General features: G+C 36.8%; 1 protein-coding gene across 6 annotated transcripts in view; it reads left to right on the top strand.

Annotated features, from left to right (window-relative positions):
• PPP1R13B (protein phosphatase 1 regulatory subunit 13B) overlaps nucleotides 1-22,071 on the top strand; it is a 70,043-nt gene extending 47,972 nt beyond the window's left edge. For 3 of the 6 annotated variants that reach the window (XM_074825218.1, XM_074825216.1, XM_074825221.1), the window contains 14 exons: nucleotides 2,932-3,033; nucleotides 4,063-4,237; nucleotides 4,624-4,820; nucleotides 6,586-6,750; nucleotides 7,584-7,764; nucleotides 9,454-9,609; nucleotides 12,983-13,152; nucleotides 13,987-14,488; nucleotides 15,032-15,798; nucleotides 17,382-17,519; nucleotides 17,601-17,734; nucleotides 18,427-18,593; nucleotides 19,479-19,678; nucleotides 20,559-22,071. In XM_074825218.1, the coding sequence (XP_074681319.1) occupies nucleotides 2,932-3,033; nucleotides 4,063-4,237; nucleotides 4,624-4,820; nucleotides 6,586-6,750; nucleotides 7,584-7,764; nucleotides 9,454-9,609; nucleotides 12,983-13,152; nucleotides 13,987-14,488; nucleotides 15,032-15,798; nucleotides 17,382-17,519; nucleotides 17,601-17,734; nucleotides 18,427-18,593; nucleotides 19,479-19,678; nucleotides 20,559-20,600 (3,096 nt within the window). In that variant the 3' untranslated portion in view covers nucleotides 20,601-22,071. The remainder of the gene's footprint in view (nucleotides 1-2,931; nucleotides 3,034-4,062; nucleotides 4,238-4,623; nucleotides 4,821-6,585; nucleotides 6,751-7,583; nucleotides 7,765-9,453; nucleotides 9,610-12,982; nucleotides 13,153-13,986; nucleotides 14,489-15,031; nucleotides 15,799-17,381; nucleotides 17,520-17,600; nucleotides 17,735-18,426; nucleotides 18,594-19,478; nucleotides 19,679-20,558) is intronic. The other 3 variants (XM_074825217.1, XM_074825220.1, XM_074825219.1) reach the window with 3 other exon arrangements.
• The last annotated feature ends 177 nt before the right edge of the window (nucleotides 22,072-22,248 follow it).

The following is a 22,248-nucleotide window of genomic DNA, read 5'->3' as shown; positions in this document are numbered from 1 at the left end:
TTTAAGTGAAAGGGACATTTACTGGTATTCAGTGAGGTAAACATTAAAAGATTTCTCATAGAGCATTTATATTTAAATGCTTAATTATCACTGTTTCCCATGTTCTTGTGCTTTGCCATGTATAAAAGCTTTTTAGACATTATACTTTCTAAACGGAACATTTTACGATAGCTAATAGCTTCTTCAAGGAGAAGCTAATATTTGCATTCATCTTATAATTAATCTTCCGTATTTACATAATACAAAATAATGCAGTACTTTTTTTCAGGCATTATAAGATATACTTTCAAATGTGCTTATTTAAAGCAGTAAAAATTCTGAGCTTTTGGATCAAGCTGGTTTTTTTGTTTTTGGTACTTCTACAAACCAGTTTCTTACTGTCATTGTGCATTCCAGGTTACATTTTTCATTTAGAAGATCTGTAATTTTCACTCAGTGAAATGGCTTTTTTTACCTTGAAATATGCACAACCCCTGTACAGATAGCACTTTTTGAGTCTGGATATATTTTTAACAAGATTTCTTAGCAGAGTAAAATGTGTCTCTATTTCCTGGACAGTGTTATACTGAAAATTACTACTGGAAATAAAATGAGCTATCAATGTTAACTTAAATTGATGATCAAAGCAGAAAGGAGGGAAGTACTGGGAAGATGTTGCATAGTCTGATGCAAGTTACGTATTTTTGAAACAGAGCATATGTGTACTGAGAAAATACTATCAATTCACACCCCCCACCTTTTTTAGTTTTAAAATCAGTGATCCAGGGGAAAGCCTTCAGGCCATTCTGAGCACCTTTTAAGAATTACCTACAGAGTCCAGCAGAAGCAGGTGTGGAAAGGTTTAGGTTTTTCTGTCAAGAAGGTCATGGCAAAGGAAGTCAGCAGAGCCTGATCATGTTCTGGGAGCAGCCTCTGGTGTTTCCATGTTATTTTCTTGTCTCAAGTGAGCACATTTTGGTCTGTGGATGGCACTTGGAAAAGCTTCCTTACTTTCTTACCCAATTAGTGCCCCTCAGTGTATAATTAATAATAAAATGTCTCTCTTTGATTTATTAGCTGGTGGCCACAAGTGCATACAAGTTACTTGGCTTTAAAGAATATTGTGAAGGACTCTTGTGTGTCTTAAGTCGTACTAATAAAAAAAGTACACACTACTAAGTTCAGTCTTTTTTTTTAATTATTGTGTTCACTAACAAAGTGTTGAAAGAGAAAATTAGTGTTTTGGGTGGATTTTACCTTTTGTTCTCATTCCACTATTATATATAGCTATAACTGTAAATAAATACATAGGGGTTTTCTTTAATTCTCTAATATAAAGAGTTTTCATTATTGTTGACTAGATAGGGGAGCTTCAGGTGTAGTATCTAGTAAGAATTATAATTTTTCTCCATAACTTACTCGGTAGGAAATGCTCAAAGAGGGACAAAAACTTTCTTTAAAGCTTTTAATCCAACATGTCTATATCACACGTCTAAGACGCAGCAGCTGTAAAAGTTACTGTTCCAAATCTGGCTCATTTTAGTGACTGACCTTGAGGTGCATATCTTACCTGAATAATTGTATGCAGAAACATGAAATGTTAATTGGAGTTCAGGTAGCAAAAAAAAAAAAAAAAAAAAAAAAAAAAGAAATCAGTTATTTTAAAACAAATATTTTCCTTTCCTGAAGCTTAAAGAAACAGTTCTGTATTATGCATTTGTTGGAGAACTGATACTACTTAAGTAGGAATTTGATGTTAGGAATATGAAACAAGCCCTTCCAAGTGGCTGAGATACTTTGGTACCAACAAGATGTCAGCGGAGAATTTTACTTTTGTTAGACTGAAGTATTGCAGGGGACAGGTAGGACAGGATTGCTACAGGCAATTAGAAGTCAGTAGGGTGGGCCCAGAAAAGCAGAGCATCTGAATCAGCTTTCCTCTGGGATTGGGTTTGATCAGATCCACAATCTGATGCTTGATTGATTGGGGTGGGGAAGTGTTTCTAAGATTGTGGAGTTTGGTTTTCTGAGCAGCAAAGAGGTGTTTGTCAAGTGTCCGCTTCTGGAATTTGTCTTCTTACACTGCACACTTTCTTGTGATTGCACAGTGAAAAAAGTGGTTGGATTGAAGTAATTTAATGTATAGATTTAAATTATATTTGTTGATATAACTATGAGTATACTGAAACACTGCATTCATTTTTAAAAATACTTATTTGGTCTCACACAGTCACAGTATAAATTTTAAATATTTTTCAGTAATTGCCCCTCTACCCCAATTCTGCAAATGATTTGTTAATTTTGAAATGCAAAAGGAGTGATAAAGCCCCACTAATATCTTGTCTTTTCCTTCAAAGTTCACTCAGTAATAGCCACTTACTAATCCAAAGGGGATCAACTTTACTTTCTTCACTTTGTACAGACTGTTTTTCACAGATTCTTACCTTAAATGCTCCAATCTGCCAGGAAATGTCACCATCTTTGGATGTGAACTTAGTGACAGCCTTTATCTCTCATGTGGTCTTGTCCTGCAGTAGGTAAATAATGCATTATTTACCTACCGGTTAGAGCTGCCAAGGCAGTTACACTGAAAATGTTAGGAAAAGAAAGAAGCTTCAGATTCCAATTACTGCTTAAAATACCTGCTTGCACGTGTGTTACCACATCTTAACAGAGCAATGTTAAACGTAGTATAAGGGCCTTTTTCTCTTGTTCGTTTTGTCTCATCTGCTTTTTCACTTTTTGCTTTTTCTGTCCCTGGTATGTGCATGGTCTGTGTCCTTTATTTCTACTCTGAGGTTTCTTACTCCTTTCATAGGTGTCCATCATTACTCTTCCTCTGAGGACTGGGAAGAAGACTTTAGACTTCCTCTGAGGAGAGGGGATTTAGCTTCTGTTGTCAGAGCACTTAATATATGTCAATGCATTAATGTAACATTTTGTTTTCTGCAGGTTGGGAATCCACGCGTTGAGCTCACTCTTTCTGAACTTCAAGATATGGCTGCCCGACAACAGCAGCAGATTGAAAATCAACAGCAAATGTTGGTTGCTAAGGTAGTAATTGTGTACAGATCATAAAATTTCCTTCAACATACACAAGCATAAGTTTCATGGATACAGAAAAACATACTAATCCTTTCTAGATAAGCTCAAGAAATAGCTTGAGAAACCCATTGTTTTACCAAGTTAATTTTAACCTAGCCAATATACAACATTTCAGTGTAAATGATACTATTAACAATCTATGTCAAGCTAAGTCATGTGTCTTTATCAAAATACTGCTAGGTTTTATTTGGCTCTTTTGTGAGTCCCACTTCATGGTCTGTGGTTGACCAGGCTTGACTCTACGCTCATGATTAGAAGCTCAGTCACTCCAGTATAGTAATAGTGGTGTGAATGTGCCCACTTCATATGTAATCATGTATTACATTTCCAAAGTCTCTAAGATGTAGGAATCTAAGTATGTTTACAGAGTGGAGAGTAGGTTTAATGTTTTTGACGTTGTTGTAGGTGTTATAATGTACAGCATGCATTGGATGCTTGGAGTACCTAGGAATCAACCTGTCAATTCTGCTGTTCTTTCTTGATGGAAATAATGTAGAAAAAGAAACATTTTCCTTGTGTGCCAAGCAGAAAGACTGTTATTTAGAACTGGAACATTATCTTACAGTAGGTCAGCTTGTTTAAAATGGTCTGTTGGACATATTTTGTCGTCTTTGGGAAGCTGGATAACAGCATTGGAAGGTCATTTTGCAACAGCAGGAAAAGTGTTAATAGTGTCAGAAAACAAATGCTAGAGGAAGCTTCACAGATGACTTTGAGCGTTCAGGCTAGGGCTGTATTTGCACATATATGTAAATTTGATATCTGGTCTAAAAAATCATGAATCTCTGCTCTAAAACAGATTTGTTAACAATGTTAAGAGTTGTTCTAGGAGGACTGATACATATTTTAACTAGATAAACTTTTTCTGATTTCTGGAAATAAAGAACCCACTGATCATAGTGATGGGTTTTTCTAAGTTAACTTTTTTTAAAATAAATGGGTAACAGGCACCTCTTGTCTAAAACCTCATTTTGTCAGGAACAACGTTTGCGTTACCTGAAGCAGCAAGAACGGCGTCAGCAGCAGTCTGTTTCTGAGAGTGAAAAGCTTCAAAAACTTAAAGAACGTGTTGAAACCCAGGAGACAAAGTTGAAAAAAATCCGTGCCATGAGAGGACAAGTGGACTACAGCAAGATCATGAATGGCAATCTGTGTATGTGGAATTTTAAAGTAATTTATTTAACTTAATTTATTAGTCACTGCATGACTAGCGAATATTGACTAGCAAATACAGCATTGAAGCAGGATTTCAGATAGAATGTCTTTTGTCTTACAGAGGGTGCTGTGTTTCTATGAAATTCATATATGACATAAATTTTTGTTCGTTTTATATAGTCAGGCATGAAGTCAGAATAAGTCTATTCTCCATTAGGAAATACTATGACTGGTAGCAAATTCCCAACACATAAATATTTTATATGTGCATGCATATACTAGATGTAAAACTAATGTGTTGTATTTCTCAATACCCATAGAATTAAAAAATTAACAGCTGCTTTACTTCATTGTTTTTTGTTATTTTTATCTTGCTAATTTTAGCAACTGAAATTGAGCATATAAGTGCCATGTTCCAGGAAAAGCAGCAGGAGCTCCAGGCTGCAGTGTTAAAAGTGGATCAACTTACTCAGCAACTGGAGGATTTAAGGAAAGGGAAGCTTAATGGGTTTCAGTCTTACAATGGACAAATGACGGGACCTGCTGCAGTAGAATTAAAAAAGTTGTATCAAGAGCTACAGGTAAGCAACAGAGACATGCTGTTCGGATGATAGCTGTAGATTTTAAAGTTTTATTATTGCTCCTATGGGTGGCCATTTGGTTCTGTGACATCTCATAAAACTGGTGTATTAGAATGCTGTTAATACGTGAGATTGTAGTGAGTGTATAACCCTCCTGAAAACAGATTTTCATTAGCTTTTAAAAACTGGTTTTGTTGTTGCTCTTACAGATCATGATACAAAGTGTGCAAGTGTTCTGAAGGGCATTTCTCAGCCCCTAATACTTCAATACTGAATGTTGACATAATCTAGTATTTATCTGTCTCAAAAAAATTTTTTTTTAAATTCATTTCAGTAGTGTTCTATTTTGCAAAGAACTGGGTGTGGCAAGCTCACTTAGATGTCATCTTAAGTTGGAGACATGACTGGACAGTGACTGAAAGTAAATTTAAAATACATTGTGAAAATACAGCTATGTCTGATGTAAATGAACAAAATACATAAGAATTAACATTTTAACAGAATCATCGAAAATATAAGCTGCACTGTAGTCACTGCACTATAGTGCACTATAGCTGCAGTATATCACACAGTATTCTCTGTATCACTATCATATATTTTCCTTGAAGAAGATTGTTACATCTGAAGTGTAGTTCTTGAATGATTAATTAAATATTCAATTTACATTGAAATTTTGTCCAGCTTTCATGTTTAAAAGTTATGGAATACTTAATTGTGTGCCAGTGTATCAGGATTTGAGGGCTTTTTTAATTTACTCATGTAATTTATTGTGATCAAGGCAACAGCTCTAGTATATATTTACTATTTCAAAATTAGTCTCACTCATTTCTTTACATGAGCAAATACAACATACCAATTAATCCATCACATGTTTTCATGAATTAGGAATAAGGGCTGTTTTTCCCTCTTTTTACCCTTTCCCTATTTATACAAGGCATGTATGCCTTTTCGAGTATTTCTAAGTGCAAAGATGCTCAATAAATTAAGATTTCTCTCTTGTGCTTCACAATGATCCCATACATGTTTATCAAGACTTAAATTTGCCTCAGGTTTTTTTTGCATGTAACATTACCATGAAAATTGGAACACTGAGACAATACTGTCAGACTTTGAAGGTATGAAAAAATGCCAATGGGAAAGCAAGAGAAATTATTATAAAGACTGTCATGGTTGATTTAAACCATAAAGGTAATCAATCCCCTGATCTACTGGAAACCTGCTGTGAAGGCTTCGGTTTAATTCCCATGTAGAGAGGAAAATCAGTGCCCAGTCCTTGCACTAGCAGTTCAGTTAACCTCCCATCCAGACATCAAGAACTTTCATGTGGAACTGGAAACACATTCAACAGCGTAATTTTTGTTACAAGTTTTATATCACTTAGTTTTCATGATAGTCATACTGTCTTGTTTCAACATAACTTTCAACAAACATTTTCTATGACTTAATTTTTCACAGTGGAATTCAGTTTTGAAATGTCTTTATGCCTAATTCTTCAGTCCATTTGCTATAAATGGGATGCAGTCTACATGTATTTAATAGGTATCCGCTAGTTTATTAGGACATCCTTTTGCTGTTCTCTTTTAAGAGTTGTTCATGGTTGCAAATGCTAATTTGACAGGCTATGTGGAAGCCTAACATTAGAGACATCAGAGCAAGTTGCTGGTACAAATTGCTTTGGGTTTTTTAACACTGTATTAAAAAACAACTTGACGACAGAATGAAATAACTGTTCTAACAAGTGCGCTTTTTTTTTTTGCCCCCAAAGATTCGTAACAGGCTTAACCAGGAGCAGAACTCCAAGCTTCAGCAGCAGAAAGAACTCTTAAACAAACGCAATATGGAGGTGGCTATGATGGACAAACGAATCAATGAGCTGCGTGAACGACTATACAAGAAAAAAGTTGAGGCACGTCAAAAAGAAAACATTCCTGTAAGATAAACTGTTAAAAGGGCCACACTTCAGTTTATCAAGAGCCTATAAAAACCACATAGAACCTCACTTTTTCCCAGCTGAGTAATACAATTACGTCTAAAGAACCTATTTTAAAAGTAGCAGGCTTCTTAAAACTATTTTAAGGTTTTCCATAGATACCAGAAAACTGTTAGACAGAATGTGTTTCCTTTTATTTTTCTTTACGGCACAGACCATACTATATTAAAGATTGTAGTAGTTTATATTTCTAGGAAGGAATATGTGATCATGAGCTGTGTTTCAAAGCATGTAAGCATAAAAAGTTTGTTTTTATAAAATATTGATCTTCCAATATGGAAAATTGATACAAATATAAATGGTCTGGAAAGTTAGTCTTAATAGCTCTCTGGAACTTTGGAAAGAATTCAGTTGCACAGTAGACCATTTATCTAAGAACTAGAGAGTTCAATTCTGGATCTCCATATGTATTCCTGGCAGGAGGTATTGCTTTTTAAAAAAAGCCCATACATGTTTGATCATTTAAGAACTCATTTTAGTCTGTTTGCCTAAGAAAGGCACAGTGAAAGAGACCTTACACAGATAAAGGTTTCTACAACAAATGTATGTACTGTGGCTGAGAAATTTAATTTTTGAGGTGTTGATTTTAGGGAATCAAATTTGTACTTTCTACTACTTTTTATTTTTTGCAGAGGCATGGTGTATAATGACTTAATTATTAAGGTGACTTAGCTACAGTGCATGGTTCTAGATAATTAAATTTAGATCCTGTTCGTGCACAAATGCCTAGATTAAATGGAAGCTCACATTTCAATTCGTCTGATTTTTTTTAGTTGAATCGTATTAATGGAACTTCATCACCCCAGTCATCGTTGAGTGCTTCAGGAAGGGTGGCAGCAGTAGGACCTTACATCCAAGTTCCAAGTGCTGGCACTTACGCTGTACCAGTAGATCCAGTTAAACCACAGTCTCTCACCATTGCTTCTAGCTCAACACATGGAAGATCAAAATCTGGTAAGTACTTAAGTGTGGTGTTTATTAATACACATGATTTGGGAAAGACTAATAAAGAAAAAGAGTAATCTTAGGAGACAGTGTTGGCATAATCTCTGTAGTGGAAGGGGCAAGTTTTAGATGTCTTGATACTGTTCTGTGAATTACTCATTTGATATGAGGCATTTTTTGCCTCTTTCCATGACTTTTTTCTTAGGAGACTGAGTGTTTTCTTTGAAATTTCAATAGCTAGTACACTGCTAAAAGGAGCACATGTTCCTCCACAGATTCTAAGTTCTGTCTTTAATAGCTTTTCGCTTAGTTTGTGTGTTTGAATATAATAATGAAATCAACTTTGTGGCAAACTATGTTATAAACTACTTACAGTCTGTTGCTTTTTGACAAGTAAAACAAAGCTAGTGAACGAGTAAAAAGCATATTATTTCTCAGAAGGAGACTAAATAGGAAAATAGAATAAAACTATGGGAGAGTTTTGCTCCAACTGAGATATGAGAATTTGTGGTGCTTGAAGAATTTCTGAAATGGAATAACCTTAGCACTGATGCTGTTTACTTGTTTCTGCCTTCATCAGTGAAGGAGCTGGCCCTTCAGAGTAGTCCCCAGAAATTCTCCAAAATTGGCTCCCATGTCTCCCATAATTAATAATTCCATCTACATTATAAAATTTTTTTTTTTTTTTAACCTTATGTTGGAGACTGAAGGAAGCAGGTCGTGGTATTTGTGCCCTAAGTTCTTATTCTGGCAAAGCTCACCTCTCTGCTCACATCTTAGCAAAATCAGAATTCTTAAGAAGAGTTTAGCTACGAAAACACCCATAATATAAAAATGCCTGATCCCATTGGTTGAACCACAGGACTTAGTTTACCTGGTCTCCTAGGAGAGATCTAAAAATGAGATAAGCAGTGACCACTAAAGCAAAGCTTCTGCAGTATTTGCATATGTTCCAGTACTTAAAACTGAATACTCCAGCAAAGCTTGCAGCATGCTTCCAGGTGGGGAAGAAGAGATGGAGGGAAGACAATCTGAACCTCTGTGTAGGAAAGAATCATGGACCCCAAGGTCATGAAGTGAAGCTATCTAAACAGAACTTGAAAAAAAACCCCACCAGTCTTTTCCATTCATATTAGTGATTTAACAATACCTTTTTAATTCAAAGGCTGTACAAACCCCACCACTGTGGTTTTATGGAAAACTCTTAAGAATATGCAATGACTTAATCGTGGGGTGAAGTGACAGATATGCAAGAGTTTTGTTTTCAGACATGTGGATTCCTCTTCCACATATGGGAAAGGACAGTTCATAACTTCACCAACCAAAAATAATTCACTATTTTGTAAATATCAACCTCAGAAGATAGGCATACTCACTTCTACACCTCCCTCAGGAGGTTACAAGACTTCTGAATGATAACTTTGATTTTATAAAAGTAATTATTCTGTCGTAGGATTTTGTGTTTATTACTCTGGACGTACTTGAATAAAGTTTTGTAAGATAGATTTATGTAAGGAGAAGCTTATATGCTCTCAGGAAGAAAAGACATAGAGAATTTTTTTTCAACTGTCGTGCTTTTATTTCTCATTATCTGAGTGTTCCTGTTCTGATTTCGCCATTGTCATTGTTATAATTTTTCCACCACTTTTTTTTCTTTCTTTTTCTGTGTAACTGGATCTGCCTTGGTGTGTCCGGTAGAGACAGACTGTGGGTGTGTGAAAAAATCTCCAGACACCTGGAAGGTTTCTGATTTAGACATAATAGTGGATCCTATTCTGTCACCTCCCACTTCTCTTCAGTCTGCTGTTCACAATGTCATCCGCCTGGCACCTACTCTCTTTGACACCCAGCACTGTGAGTCCGTAGATCATCTCTGGCTAGCTAAGAACTCAGTTTTTAATATGGACATCTGAGCTCTTGCATACAGATGCATATTAAACAGCATCTTTAGAACTTGGGTTGTGGTCTGGCATGCAGAAGATGCTGTTGAAATGTAAAATTGTTGAGCAGTTGCTTTTCGTCTTTGAAGGAAACAGATTTGCAGCAAATTCATCCCTGGAATACTGGAGTAGTGTACTAGGGATGAGTTTTCTTCATTGAAAAACCTTGAAATTTTCTAATTGTTATTAGAAAATTCATGATAATCACCAAAGCTTGTTTTAGTATATCTCAGATTAGAGAGATGCATTACATACAGGTTTAGCTTGTGTTACTTTGTGGGAAACTTTGAGTTTCCACGTTGCACTGGCCCCAGAGTTGGGATAAAAGCTCACTCTGTTCAAGTCAATAGCAAGAATCTTGCTGACTTCCATTGGACAAAAACATTATACTTGGCTTGCGCTTCAATTGTTGTAGTAAGCATCCAGGATTCAGATCTACAAAACTTTTTAGGTAGTCAGAGAAAATGCACAAAACCTGTTGTGTCTGCATGTCACTGTCTTACTTATGTAAATGTACAATGGACTGGTGAGAGTTGAAATGCACTGCGTGTTAGGCAGTCTTACAAGCAGCAGACAGTGGGGTATGTTTGAAGGAGAAAGTGAAGCCAGTTGGCTGAAATGGCTTTGGGGTGGCTCGGGAGCAGGAGGTAGTGAGGGCTTGTGAGAAGGGTGTTGCCAATCAGATGGGCAAGAGTGTCTGGGTCCTGTTCAGTCTAACCAAAGATAGCAGAAGGCAGACGCTGTCTGGTTGCCTCCTCTTAGCACCTATCGTGCAGGCTCTGGTGCCGTACACTGCAGTTGCAGATTGCAACAGCAGCTTAGTTAAGTGCACGAGATTCAGTTTGGCTTGTAGGAGTGCGAGAGGTACTCTCATAAAAAATGCGTGGTAGTTGGCAAGTCTGACAGATTGTAATACGAAGGACACGAAGGTGGGAACAGTTACATTCTGATGTTTATAGAAGTAGAATTGAAACAGAGAACTTAGAGGAGAGAGAGTCTGAATTTACTTCCAGTCTGTTACCTCAGAATCTGGGGATGAACATGCTAATGTTTGGAATTCAAAGGATTACATGAAGTTTTTGTATAACTATCTTTCTAATAGAAGAGTATGGGCTTGTATTTGCAGGTAAGATAATTAAATTCTTCGGGACTTCTGTTTCTGTATGTACTTTCTTAATAGCTAAATTTACGGCTAAAGATGCTTTCATGTTTAGCATGAATCAGTTATAACACCTTTTACTGATCTTCAAAACAAAAGTTTTGCTGAACCATAAATGTTAATCCAGTGCCTACGTGGAAAATTTGCCATTATTTAGGGTCAGAGTGTTTAGACAGTCATCTTTGATGGTCTTGCTCTTGCTCTTGATAACCAGGTGATTAAGAATAAAAACAAACAGAAAACCCCACATGTCTAGTTCTTGGATGTTGCCAGTACTAAGGCTGGACCTCATTACTTCCTGGCAGTTTGCAAATGTTAAAAGTGATTTCTGGACTATATACTATATTCTCAGCGTAAAAATATGCAAGTGTTAGCCCTGTTTTAATGACCAACCACAAAAATACTCTTGCTCCAAAGAAATTCTTTCTCAGAATTCAAACACAGTTGATCTGAATTTGAAAGTTTAATACAATATAGTGTGTGTAATATTAAGGAATGGTTTGCACCAATCAAAAAATAACTAGTATGTTATCTTAAATGCAAGAAGTATAACTTTTCTTTTGCTCACTTCAAAGTGGTATTATTTTAACAAGCCTACAAATAGGTTTATGAGCTAATAGAGTGAATTTGCACTCATATAATGAAAACATTGAATGGTAATTGTCAAGAAATCTTCAGGCTGTCATTTCCATGGGTGCGAAGAAAACAGATACTCAATAAAGAGGGTAAGGCTCCTGGATAGAGAATACTGTGGTGATGTTAAATTCACTGTGATTAGAATGTTCCCATGCAGCTTATTCTTAGATTGTCTGCTATACTAGACAGAGGCTGGCAAAGAATTCTAGAAATAGCCTTGCTGATTCTGTTTTCTAGGGGCTTAAAACTGAAATGAAATGGGAAACTTTTCCATTAAACACCTGATTCATTTGATATTGTCTTACTATGGGATCCAAAAATCTCAGTAAGTCTCCACACACACACGAACCCCACTCCATTTTAGCTGTTATCGTCTAGTAAAGTTAGTTATGTGTTGCATGTCATCTTAACTGATCCTGAGTGCTCCACTGAGATAATTACAGGCAATAGGGAAGGAGAAATGATCTCTGGTCTCCCTTAGAGTAAGAGAAACCTGAAGTTTAATCTTTTAAAGGCAAATCAAAGCCTTAGGATCTAACCAGGGATCTATTTAGTTACTATAAACCCGATATAATTTTCAGGTTATTTAATATATATTATTTATTTATATATATTTTATAGATAACATTATATAATATTATATAATATATATTATATTTATATATAATATATATGTTTAAATATATATATTTAAACTCTCTTGCTTACTTAAGAGAACAGAAACTAAATAGTCTCACACAGTTAATAAAGCAACATATCAATGCATCTAGGACTTCGTTAAGGATTTGTTGCCTGAGTTTATGTGTAGCTATGTATGGTTTTTTTGCATATGAAGAAGATAAAAGCCCATGACTTGTATCTTGATGCTGGAAGTTGAAGTTGTCAGCTGACTTTATAAATTTTTTTAACATTAAATCAGTGGGGCAATTCTAGTTAGGTGAGTATGTTGAGGAAAAACAAAAGGTAAGTTAACTGCCACTTCCAGCAAAGGAATGTATGCTTTTGTTCCACCCCACTGTTGAAAGTTTTTACACCCTGTTATGAGTGAATGAATCTAGTAACCATAGTTTAAATTTGGAGTAAGTCCACTCAGAGCTTACATAGACTTAGCATTTAGCATAATTTGACAGTGTCTCTGATAGTACCAAAAGAAATATTTTGATGAAATGTTTCTATAAGGATTTTTGCTCTGAACTTGTTTGCCTTTTAATAGCAGAATATGCAATGCTCAAACCAAAATTTTAACCATCTCTCTTTCTATAGAAATTTTCAATGCAATTTGAATGTGTCAAAGGGTAACAAACAGCATATTATATGCAGTGATTGGACTTTCAGTATCAACTTCCGAATCAAACACTAATAGTGATTTATCTCATTTCTGAAATAAAATTAATCCTGTTGTAATTAAGTTATTCCATTTCACGTGTTGTTTTGCTTGTTTACAGTGGTGGTGTGGATTATCTTAAATATAGTATTTTTGTCTGTTTTCAAGCTAATGATGGAAATTGGCCAATGCTTAAACAGAGCACAACCCCTGTGGTAAAACCCCCTCAGATCTCCAACACAGACTGGAAAGAATCGAGCATGGATACTGCTTTAAAACAAGGAACTATATCCAGCCAGCCTTTGCCAACTTCAGTATTAGGAAGTACTGATAAGCTGGTGGGTTTCATGTGTGATATATTTATAGATTTGTTTTGCTGAAATTATGAACCTTTGGCTTCCATAAATGAATTCACTTCATTCCATTTCCCTGATGATGATTATTTAAAAAATCATAAAGAAAATTACCTTTGCATTCCTCCTGTTCCTTTGTGTTCTTACCACATTACAATTTATATATTTTTTTCAACTTCAGTAGTTCCTATTCCTTCCTGTTCTTTTACGTATCTGGTCTCCCCTTTTCCCTCCTTTTGCTTCTCCTAATCATCTCTTCCACCTTCCTATTTTTCTAATCAAAATCTTCATTACTCTTTTTCCTTGGTGTAGATGATCACTTTTTCAAGTGTGTGTTTAATGACAAAAATCGTCATTAAATCCATCCTTGAGTGAGTCCACTCATGTTGTCTGTCTGCACTGTTGTTCTAGTACTTTATAAATGCTTTAAGACTGTAATCTTGAAAAAATAAGGACTTGTCTTTAAATAGTTTTGGTAAACTCTGTTATCACACTATATATTATCAAGTACATTATCAACTAGATACTGACATCCAGAACCTAGAACAAGTTATTCAGGCTTTGAAAGTATGTAAATAGTTTGGATTCAAATTAATGTATTGTAGCTGAAGATGCTTTTAAACAGTGGCCTCTGTCTGATGTATGATGAGATGTTGTGAAACTCAGGTAGAATCATATCTAGTGATTAAGGAACACAAATTGTTTATATCGACTCCTTTGCTGTCACACAAGATTCTTAGTACATTGAATGAGGAATATTCTTGCTCACACGTATTTTATTTAATTAAATGGTATATACCATTTATTGTTCTTACATAGGGTCTTGACCTGGGGAAGGTGCCACCAACAGTTCCTGGTGTAAGCAAGCAGTTGCCTCAAAACTATGGGACATATCCAAGTCCAGTTCCCTTAGGAACAGGTTCTACAAATTCTCTAGAGAGAAGGAAGGATGGCAGCCTGCCCAGACCTGGCACCAGTATAACAAATCGGCAAAGACCTGTTCCACTTCCGCCGCCAAGCAATGTACATCAGCCCAGTTCTTCACAACAGATTCAGCAGAGAATTTCTGTACCTCCCAGCCCTACGTATCAACCTTCCGGTCCCCCCTTGTTTCCAGGAGGAGATGGCAGGCCAGAACTCCCTTTAACTGTGGCAATCAGACCTTTCCTAGCTGATAAAGGATCAAGACCTCAGTCTCCCAGAAAAGGGCCACAGACAGTGAACTCCAGTTCCATCTACTCAATGTACCTTCAGCAAGCAACACCACCAAAGAATTATCAACAAGCTGTATACAATACCTTAAATAAGTCAGTAAAAGCAGGTAGAATATATTTTGCTTTATTTTTTTTCCTTTGACTATTAAGATCTACTTGTTGGGCTTAGTTTACTTTCCATATCAATTTGAAAAAATTGTTTAAATCCATGAGAAGAGGAAGGATATTTTTACATATGCAGCATGGCAAAAAAATGATCCCATATATTTTTGGGGTGATAAGTATACATTTAATTACCTTTTATTTAAAATAAGATGCAATTAGAACAATACAGTCTGGATACTCTACCAATACTTTCAGAAAAACAAGTGTCTGGAGAGGAGAGTGTTTCTCCTCTTACGGTTTCCTCATGAAAGAGGCAAAACATGCCAGGTGTTACTTGTAGCTTATAATTGTAAGAAGCATCACCATCACCAACAGGTGAGTATTTCTGTTTTGATAGGTTCCAATATAATTAATTTGATTTTTTTTTTTCTTTCTGTATTACTGTCAAACAAGTAGCAACAGAGGCATATGCAGTTTATTTGCAAGTATTTTATTACATAATTTGAGAACAGTTCTTCACTGTTTTCCATCTTTCTTTTCTTCAGTGTATGGAAAACCTGTATTACAATCTGGTTCGACTTCTCCCTCACCCTTGCCATTCCTTCACGGTTCTTTGCCTGCCCAGACTTCCTCACAGCCACAATCTCAGCCTCAGACTGAAGTCTCTGAAAAAGATCAAGAGCTGGAAAATGCTCCCCCATCCAGTGAAAATAGCAATGTGGAAAACATTCCTCGTCCTCTCAGTCCTACTAAGCTCACACCAATTGTGCATTCACCCCTACGATATCAAAGCGACGCTGACCTTGAAGCTCTGCGAAGAAAATTGGCCAATGCTCCTAGGCCGTTAAAGAAGCGTAGTTCTATCACTGAACCAGAAGGCCCAAGTGGACCAAATATACAAAAATTATTGTATCAGCGCTTTAATACTCTTGCTGGAGGAATAGAAAGTGCTCCTTTTTATCAGCCAAGCAATCCACAGGACTTCATAGGCATCTTAGCTGATGTTGATAATGGTAACGCTAGTACCAATGGCAATATTGAAGAACCTATTTCTGTGCAACCTACAGTTCCTCTTCCTGATGAGCCACCCCCTTCGTCAGATGCCAATGATAATGAATTACCTTCTCCTGCTACTGAGGAACTGGTAAGCACTGAAACCACAAATCAAACATCTGAGACAACTGAAGATAACAACAACAATCCTGCTATAGTTCCTTCTACTGAACAGTCATCCAGTCCCACGCCTGAGGTCAGTTCTCCAGTAGAAGATGAAGCTCCTTTACCACCTGCTCTTCCTCCTCCAATTCCTCCAGTAAGTAACAAAGCAAAAAAACAGTTTTGTGAACTGTAGAATAAGCTGTGTGTTTAAGCATAACTGTGGTAAGCTTATGCTAAATTGTATGGTTTGCACTTCAAGTTTCATGATACTAGAAGAAAAGAAAACCCGGGGGGTCCAAGGAGAATTCTGATGGATTAGTTTCTTTACTGCTGTAGCTGTTAAATAAGGAAAATATGCATACAGGCAACAGGAGGTTCTGTATGTACTTTAGGTTGTAGAACTTTCTGGGGGGTATACTCTTGTTGTAGAACTAATTCTGGAATCTGAGATTCCATTAGAAAATATTTTTTCATTTCCTGGGGCCTACAAAGATAAATATTTGTATGAAACTAAGGGTAAGCTATGTCAGGGGGAAGCTTTTTATTTGCAAGCAAGCTGAAATAACTGTTCTGGGAGAAGCGCACTCCTTTTCCCCTCTCAGCAGAGAGATGCGAGACCAGGGCTAACACCAGTAGCAACACAGCTGACTTGCTTTAGCAGAAATGTTTTTCTAATGGGCTTATGACATAATTTGAATTGCTTTCAAAGTCCCTCCTCCAGCTGCACCAAAATCTTTTAAATATTTGTCATTACCAAAATCTACAGCATATGGAGAATTGAAAATAGGGAGAAAACTGTTTTGTGGGTTTTTTTCCCTTTTGTTGATGTGACTCACTTTAACATTGGTTTCAAAGAATATCTCCACTTTTTGAGTCATGCAGGGACCTTGCATTCCTCTGACAATCTGACGGCAGCGTGCACAGGGCCTTGTATGCATTTTCCATGAGCACCACTGGGCCAGGATACTTCTGGGAGAATGGAATATGCTAGGAACATATACAATGCATACTGTGAGAGGTTTATTTTCTGAACTGAAATAGCCACACTAAATAGGAGCATAGATGAAAATGGATCTTACAGTGCTAGAGACTAAAAGCATTCTATAAAAGCTGAAATTAGTAATAGAATTTTTTTTTCTGGAAAGTGTCAAGGGCACATGTGAATAACTCAGAATATTCTCAAAACACATGTAAATGGGTTTCAGATCTTGAGAATGCTTCTTCTGATAGTACCAGCTAGAATGTCACGTAAAATAGCTCCACGGTCTGTACTTTTCTTCCCACAGCAAAACTCTTGTCCATACTGACCTACAGCAGATACTATCACTAATTCAAGGCAAAGATTCCTCTGAGTAGAGACTCAGGCTTAATTGTGTCATGCTTTCTAGTCTAAGCAAAAGTTCTGACAGTGTCTCAGTCCACAGAAGCACATTCAGCTTATATTAGATACAATTAAGATAGTGGTGCTCACAAACCATTGACTTAAGTACTTTGTTCCTTGTACTACCTTTAATTAGAAACTTCTAAATTATATTAGCATGCTTTTTCATTTTTTTAACTGAGTAACATGCAGTAAGATAGCAGGCCTTTTATTTAGAGACGTTATAGTAGAAATATTTATAGTTCTAATTACCGTTTAAGGAGGATGGGATTCTTAATCTAGTCAAAGAATAACTGAATTGTTTGTAATACTTATGCAACCCGAAATGATGCCTTCCAACCTTCATCTCTACTCAGATAAAACGGACCAACTTGAAGAAACCTAATTCAGAAAGAACAGGCCATGGTTTGAGAGTGAAGTTCAATCCGCTGGCCCTCCTCCTAGATGCTTCTTTGGAGGGAGAATTTGATCTTGTACAACGAATCATATATGAGGTGAGCTTCTGAACAATGGCAGCCTCTTCAAATATTTAGGGGAAAAAAAAAAAGTGCTTAACTCTTTTATGTTTTCAATAGGTTGATGATCCCAGTAAACCAAATGATGAAGGAATTACACCTTTACATAACGCAGTGTGTGCTGGTCATCACCACATTGTGAAGTTCCTGCTTGATTTTGGTGTAAATGTAAACGCAGCAGATAGTGATGGGTGGTAAGTGTCAAGATTTTTAAGTTAGCGTCTGGGAGAAACACTACTTTGAGGCACATTCAAAATTCAGTCAAGATGTGTTTTGGGAACAATTTCCTTCCCCTTTACCCCCTGCAGACGAGCACTTTCTAACCTCTGGGTGGTGACGAACTCAAGTGTAAGGTTACACTGTGTTCAACGCACATGCAAGCACACTTAAATCACAAAGTTTTACTACATTTTGGTTTTACGTAGTGGTATAGTTGCATTTCTTGTTCAGATGCTGAAATGATTAAACTGTAAATAAGACATGACAAAAGTTAATGTTTAAGATTTTGGTGTTCTTGAATCTAGCCTTACAGGTAGATGTAGCACTTCTGAAGTGTTTGGAGGGGATGTGAAACCTTGCTGTGCTGATCTGTTTTGCCCTCACCTTTGTTGTACCTGTCAAGTTTCTTCATATTGGAAAATACGCTTTATACCCAGCAGCTTTGTAAGCTGTGAAAATCGACGTTTTTGCTAGTATCTAATTTATAATGTTACTGGAGTCAGGTAAATCCTGGGATCCACTCCAGTTACTTGACAGGTTTTGGACAATGCATACGTAAAGAACAATTTCCTTTAAAAATAGACAGGCTAAACTTTATATTGCAAGACAAAATAGTTAGGATTCATGGAAGTTTATTTTTTCGGTGTACATTTTTGCTTTATTTCAGGACACCCTTGCATTGTGCTGCTTCTTGCAATAGTGTTCATCTCTGTAAACTACTGGTTGAATCTGGGGCAGCTATTTTTGCTTCAACTATAAGTGATATAGAAACTGCTGCAGACAAGTGCGAAGAGATGGAAGAAGGTTATATTCAGTGTTCTCAGTTCTTGTACGGTAAGCTGTGACAATGCTTCACAAACTGTTTTAGCTTTTCTGAAATTCATTCCTTTTGTCTCTGATCTGCATGGAGCATCTGTTTAGGCCCCAGGCTTGATAGTACTGCCCATCACCTACCTGGTCTTTCAAAATGCTAAAAACAAAATAGTCTTTTCACTATGTTGCTCATAGTTCTTCTGTTCTTTGAGCTACTTCACAGAGTCCTTCTAATGTTACAGATTTTTAAAGTTTAATTTGGCTTAATTTCAAGGAAATGCTTCCATGGGGAGGTTTTGACAGTCAGTTGTCAAGTGTCTTGACAGAGATACTTTAACTTCCAGGTGCACAAATTTCTAGTAGATCACATGAAGAAACGCATATACTTTATGAATAATTAACTTACAGAAATGTATTTAGTTACTAAGGTACATTTTACAAGGAAAGTACCTTGATGGAGCAGACAAATTTTTACTTCACATCGGAGCATATAAGCTTCATTAAGGTTCTATATACCTGACACTGCAGATTTTCAAAAGCTTCAAATGTTACTGTGTGAGGCCTGCTGTAGAAAGCAGGCCTGTGTGAAATACAGCAGCAGTTCTAGAAGGCTGCTTTGCTCACACATTTGTAAAACTATTTTTATCCTCATGTGAGTAAGAGATTGTAAAGCTTCTATTGCATATATAATTAAAAAACCCCTCATGCTCTGACTTGGTTTAAAATATTCCGTAAAATTTGGTTTTATCATGCATTTAAATTTTAATCATGGAAGTGCTGAAAATTGTTCATGAAATTTTATTAGTAAGAGACTAATATTTGGGTCACAGTGTCCGTACTAGAAGTCATAGAGGGAAAACCAGGATATTTTACCATCTAGTGTGTTCTCTAATTTGTTGTTAACAGGAGTGCAAGAGAAGTTGGGTGTGATGAATAAAGGGGTGGTGTACGCTCTGTGGGATTATGAAGCCCAGAATAATGACGAGTTGTCATTCCACGAGGGCGATGCCATTACTATTCTAAGACGCAAGGATGACAATGAAACAGAGTGGTGGTGGGCCCGCCTCAATGACAAAGAAGGCTATGTGCCTAAAAATCTTCTTGGGGTAAGTTCTTAAGTTGCCTTCTCTTCTATTTTTCACTTCCTCCTGAAGTAAGAACACAAGATGGATCTTTGGTCAGAATCTCTCTGTGCATCATCTGGATACACTGCTATGAAGTGGTACAAAGCAGATTATCCTTATTCTCTCTGGCCTCTGTGGCATTGTAAACAAAAAGAAGAGGCTATTGTTAAATTAGTGCTGGGTTTCATTTGGCAAGTTAGTATATTTAGTACCATTTATGCTCTAATATTTTTTCCCCTTGGCTAAATATAGGGCCCCTCTGTAAAGTGCAGTGGCTCTATTGGGCAGCTTGAGGCTTTGGCCTGGGTAGTTCTTCGGGAAGGTTTTTAATACCTGGCACAAGATAAGCAGCATATAGGTATGTACAAATTTAAAACAGGAAAGAGCCTTGAAGCTGACAACTGTAGGCAAGTTGTTCATGCTGCTCTCAGTCAAATGAAATACTGCTATCACGAGGGACCAGGCATGTGAGGCTCCTAAGTAGAGAGATAGAGAGGACAAAATGTGTAAGAAAACCATATAGAGCAGGAAATATTCCCTCTCGACAGGGAATTCTTGTACTCATGTAAAAACATACTTTGGTCTGGTCTGGGATCTTGAGCTAAATGAACCAAGTCACTTTCAGAGCATCAGTTTTGCTGCTGTTGGCAGGAAGAAGTCAGCCCTTGGCCTCCTGCCGCTCCTGGTTTAATTTTTCCAGAAGCTACCTAAGAACAAGCTGTAGCTTACAAAAACCTCACCCCCCAAAACACTTCATCACTCAATACTTGTTAAAAAGTACCCCTTGGTTATAATTTAACTGATTTATATTTAACTTGGTATCAACCATGCAAAGCCTGATGTTTTTATTCTGTTTTTGCAGCTATATCCACGAATAAAACCTAGACAGCGAACCCTTGCTTGAATCCAGTTGTACAACAGTGCAATACCATGCTGGTAACTGGAAACAAAACATACACTGGAGCCATCACTTTTGATCATTTCACACAGAGAAATAAAACTATGATATTTAGTTTTAATGGTGCTTTCTCTTGTTAAACGGACAGCATCCAGAGTTTTCAAGATCTGCAGTTTGTAAATGAGGATTGTTTTTATGTGACCCACCACTGATGAGGAGAGCGGTACCTCCACTACCTGCAGTGTCACGCCAGCTATCGTCTAAAGCGGTGTTTTAAGTTCAAGTTCGGTGGTAGGAGCTTTCTTGTGTTCAATGTTCAGAGGTGTCATTTGCAGAGTGCAGATACACTGTCCAGTTTGCTCCAACCCCACAGTAACTGTCCCACGTCAGGATTTTGGGTATTTTATTCGATACCAGTGAATGTTGAGTTCTCATTACTGATCCACTCTTTGGGTTCTAGGACACAAGACCTTCACCTATTACATGCATAATTAAGTAGTCACCAAAGCTTGATGAAGGCTAGGATTTTAAGTGGTAACACACTGTACATTTAAATCCTAGACAACCCCAACAAAAGCTTTACACAGTCTAGCATCTAGTATTATTTGCGTTTAGAATTGAGCTAGAGAACTAACAAAACAACAGTATCTGTACACTTCTCAAAATCCCTACACATATTTCACTTGGTGTTTATTTTCTTATTATTCAGCCTACAGCACCAGTGTTACCTCTACTAATGTAAAGGTTCCCCTACTAACCACCCGACCTTGTCCATCCTGGGCAAAACAGTTAGTACTGAACTTGCAGCAGCTTAAGGGATTTGTATGTCTGCATGGATGAAAGTGCAATAGTTGAAAAGGGTAAGAGTCCGGTAAGGCTTATACAGTGTCTTTTGAAGTCTGCCTGAGTCAGTCTAGAAGAAAATATGAAGGACTGGATAGAAGTAGAAAGAGGGTTGTGTAGATGCTAAGGCAAGGAGAAGAAAGAAATGAGGTTTAGAGGAGGATTTAAGAAAGGCAATAGCTTATTTGAGGACAGTTTCTGTGTTCTTGGCAGCCTACATCTGTTGCCAAGGCAAGTTATGCAATAACCTATTCCACTACATTGTAGTTTCAAGCAAAAAAAAAAAAAAGGCACTTCACTGGAATTTTAATTGTACATGATTTTATATACCAAAAGTATATTTTGAATTTCCCATTTTAAGTTTTAGCCATATTTCTTGTAATTTTCTCCCATTTAACAGTATGCAACTTGATTAATTCTTCATGTACAAGTTCTGTGTATAATTTATATATCCATTTCTGCAGTGCTGTAACTTGCTTTTACCACAGGTTAGCATTAACTGTATATATTGTGGTGAAAAGTGAAAGGGTATTATTGTTGAAGAATTTGCTACATGAATGTGGTGATTTCAAGAGCCTATGATACACTAATTCAGAGAACATGTAAATGTGCACAATAAAGTACTGCTAAGGCATGGCTGCATTCTCCAGTATTTTTATATAGGTAGCCACAGTAGATGTGCCTTTGGTCACAGGCTACGTAAAAAGAATAATTCAAGCTTGCCCTGTTCTATCTGCCAAGTCAAGTTTCCTCATTGTTTTACTACCTGCACAGAAAATGACTTACCAAACAACTTTGAACCAGTATTCCA

This window comes from Strix aluco, chromosome 4, assembly GCF_031877795.1.
Source record: "Strix aluco isolate bStrAlu1 chromosome 4, bStrAlu1.hap1, whole genome shotgun sequence".
Taxonomy (NCBI): Eukaryota; Metazoa; Chordata; class Aves; order Strigiformes; family Strigidae; genus Strix; species Strix aluco.
The sequence above is the reverse complement of the archived record's forward strand: the minus strand, read 5'-3'. Positions and strand labels throughout refer to the sequence as shown.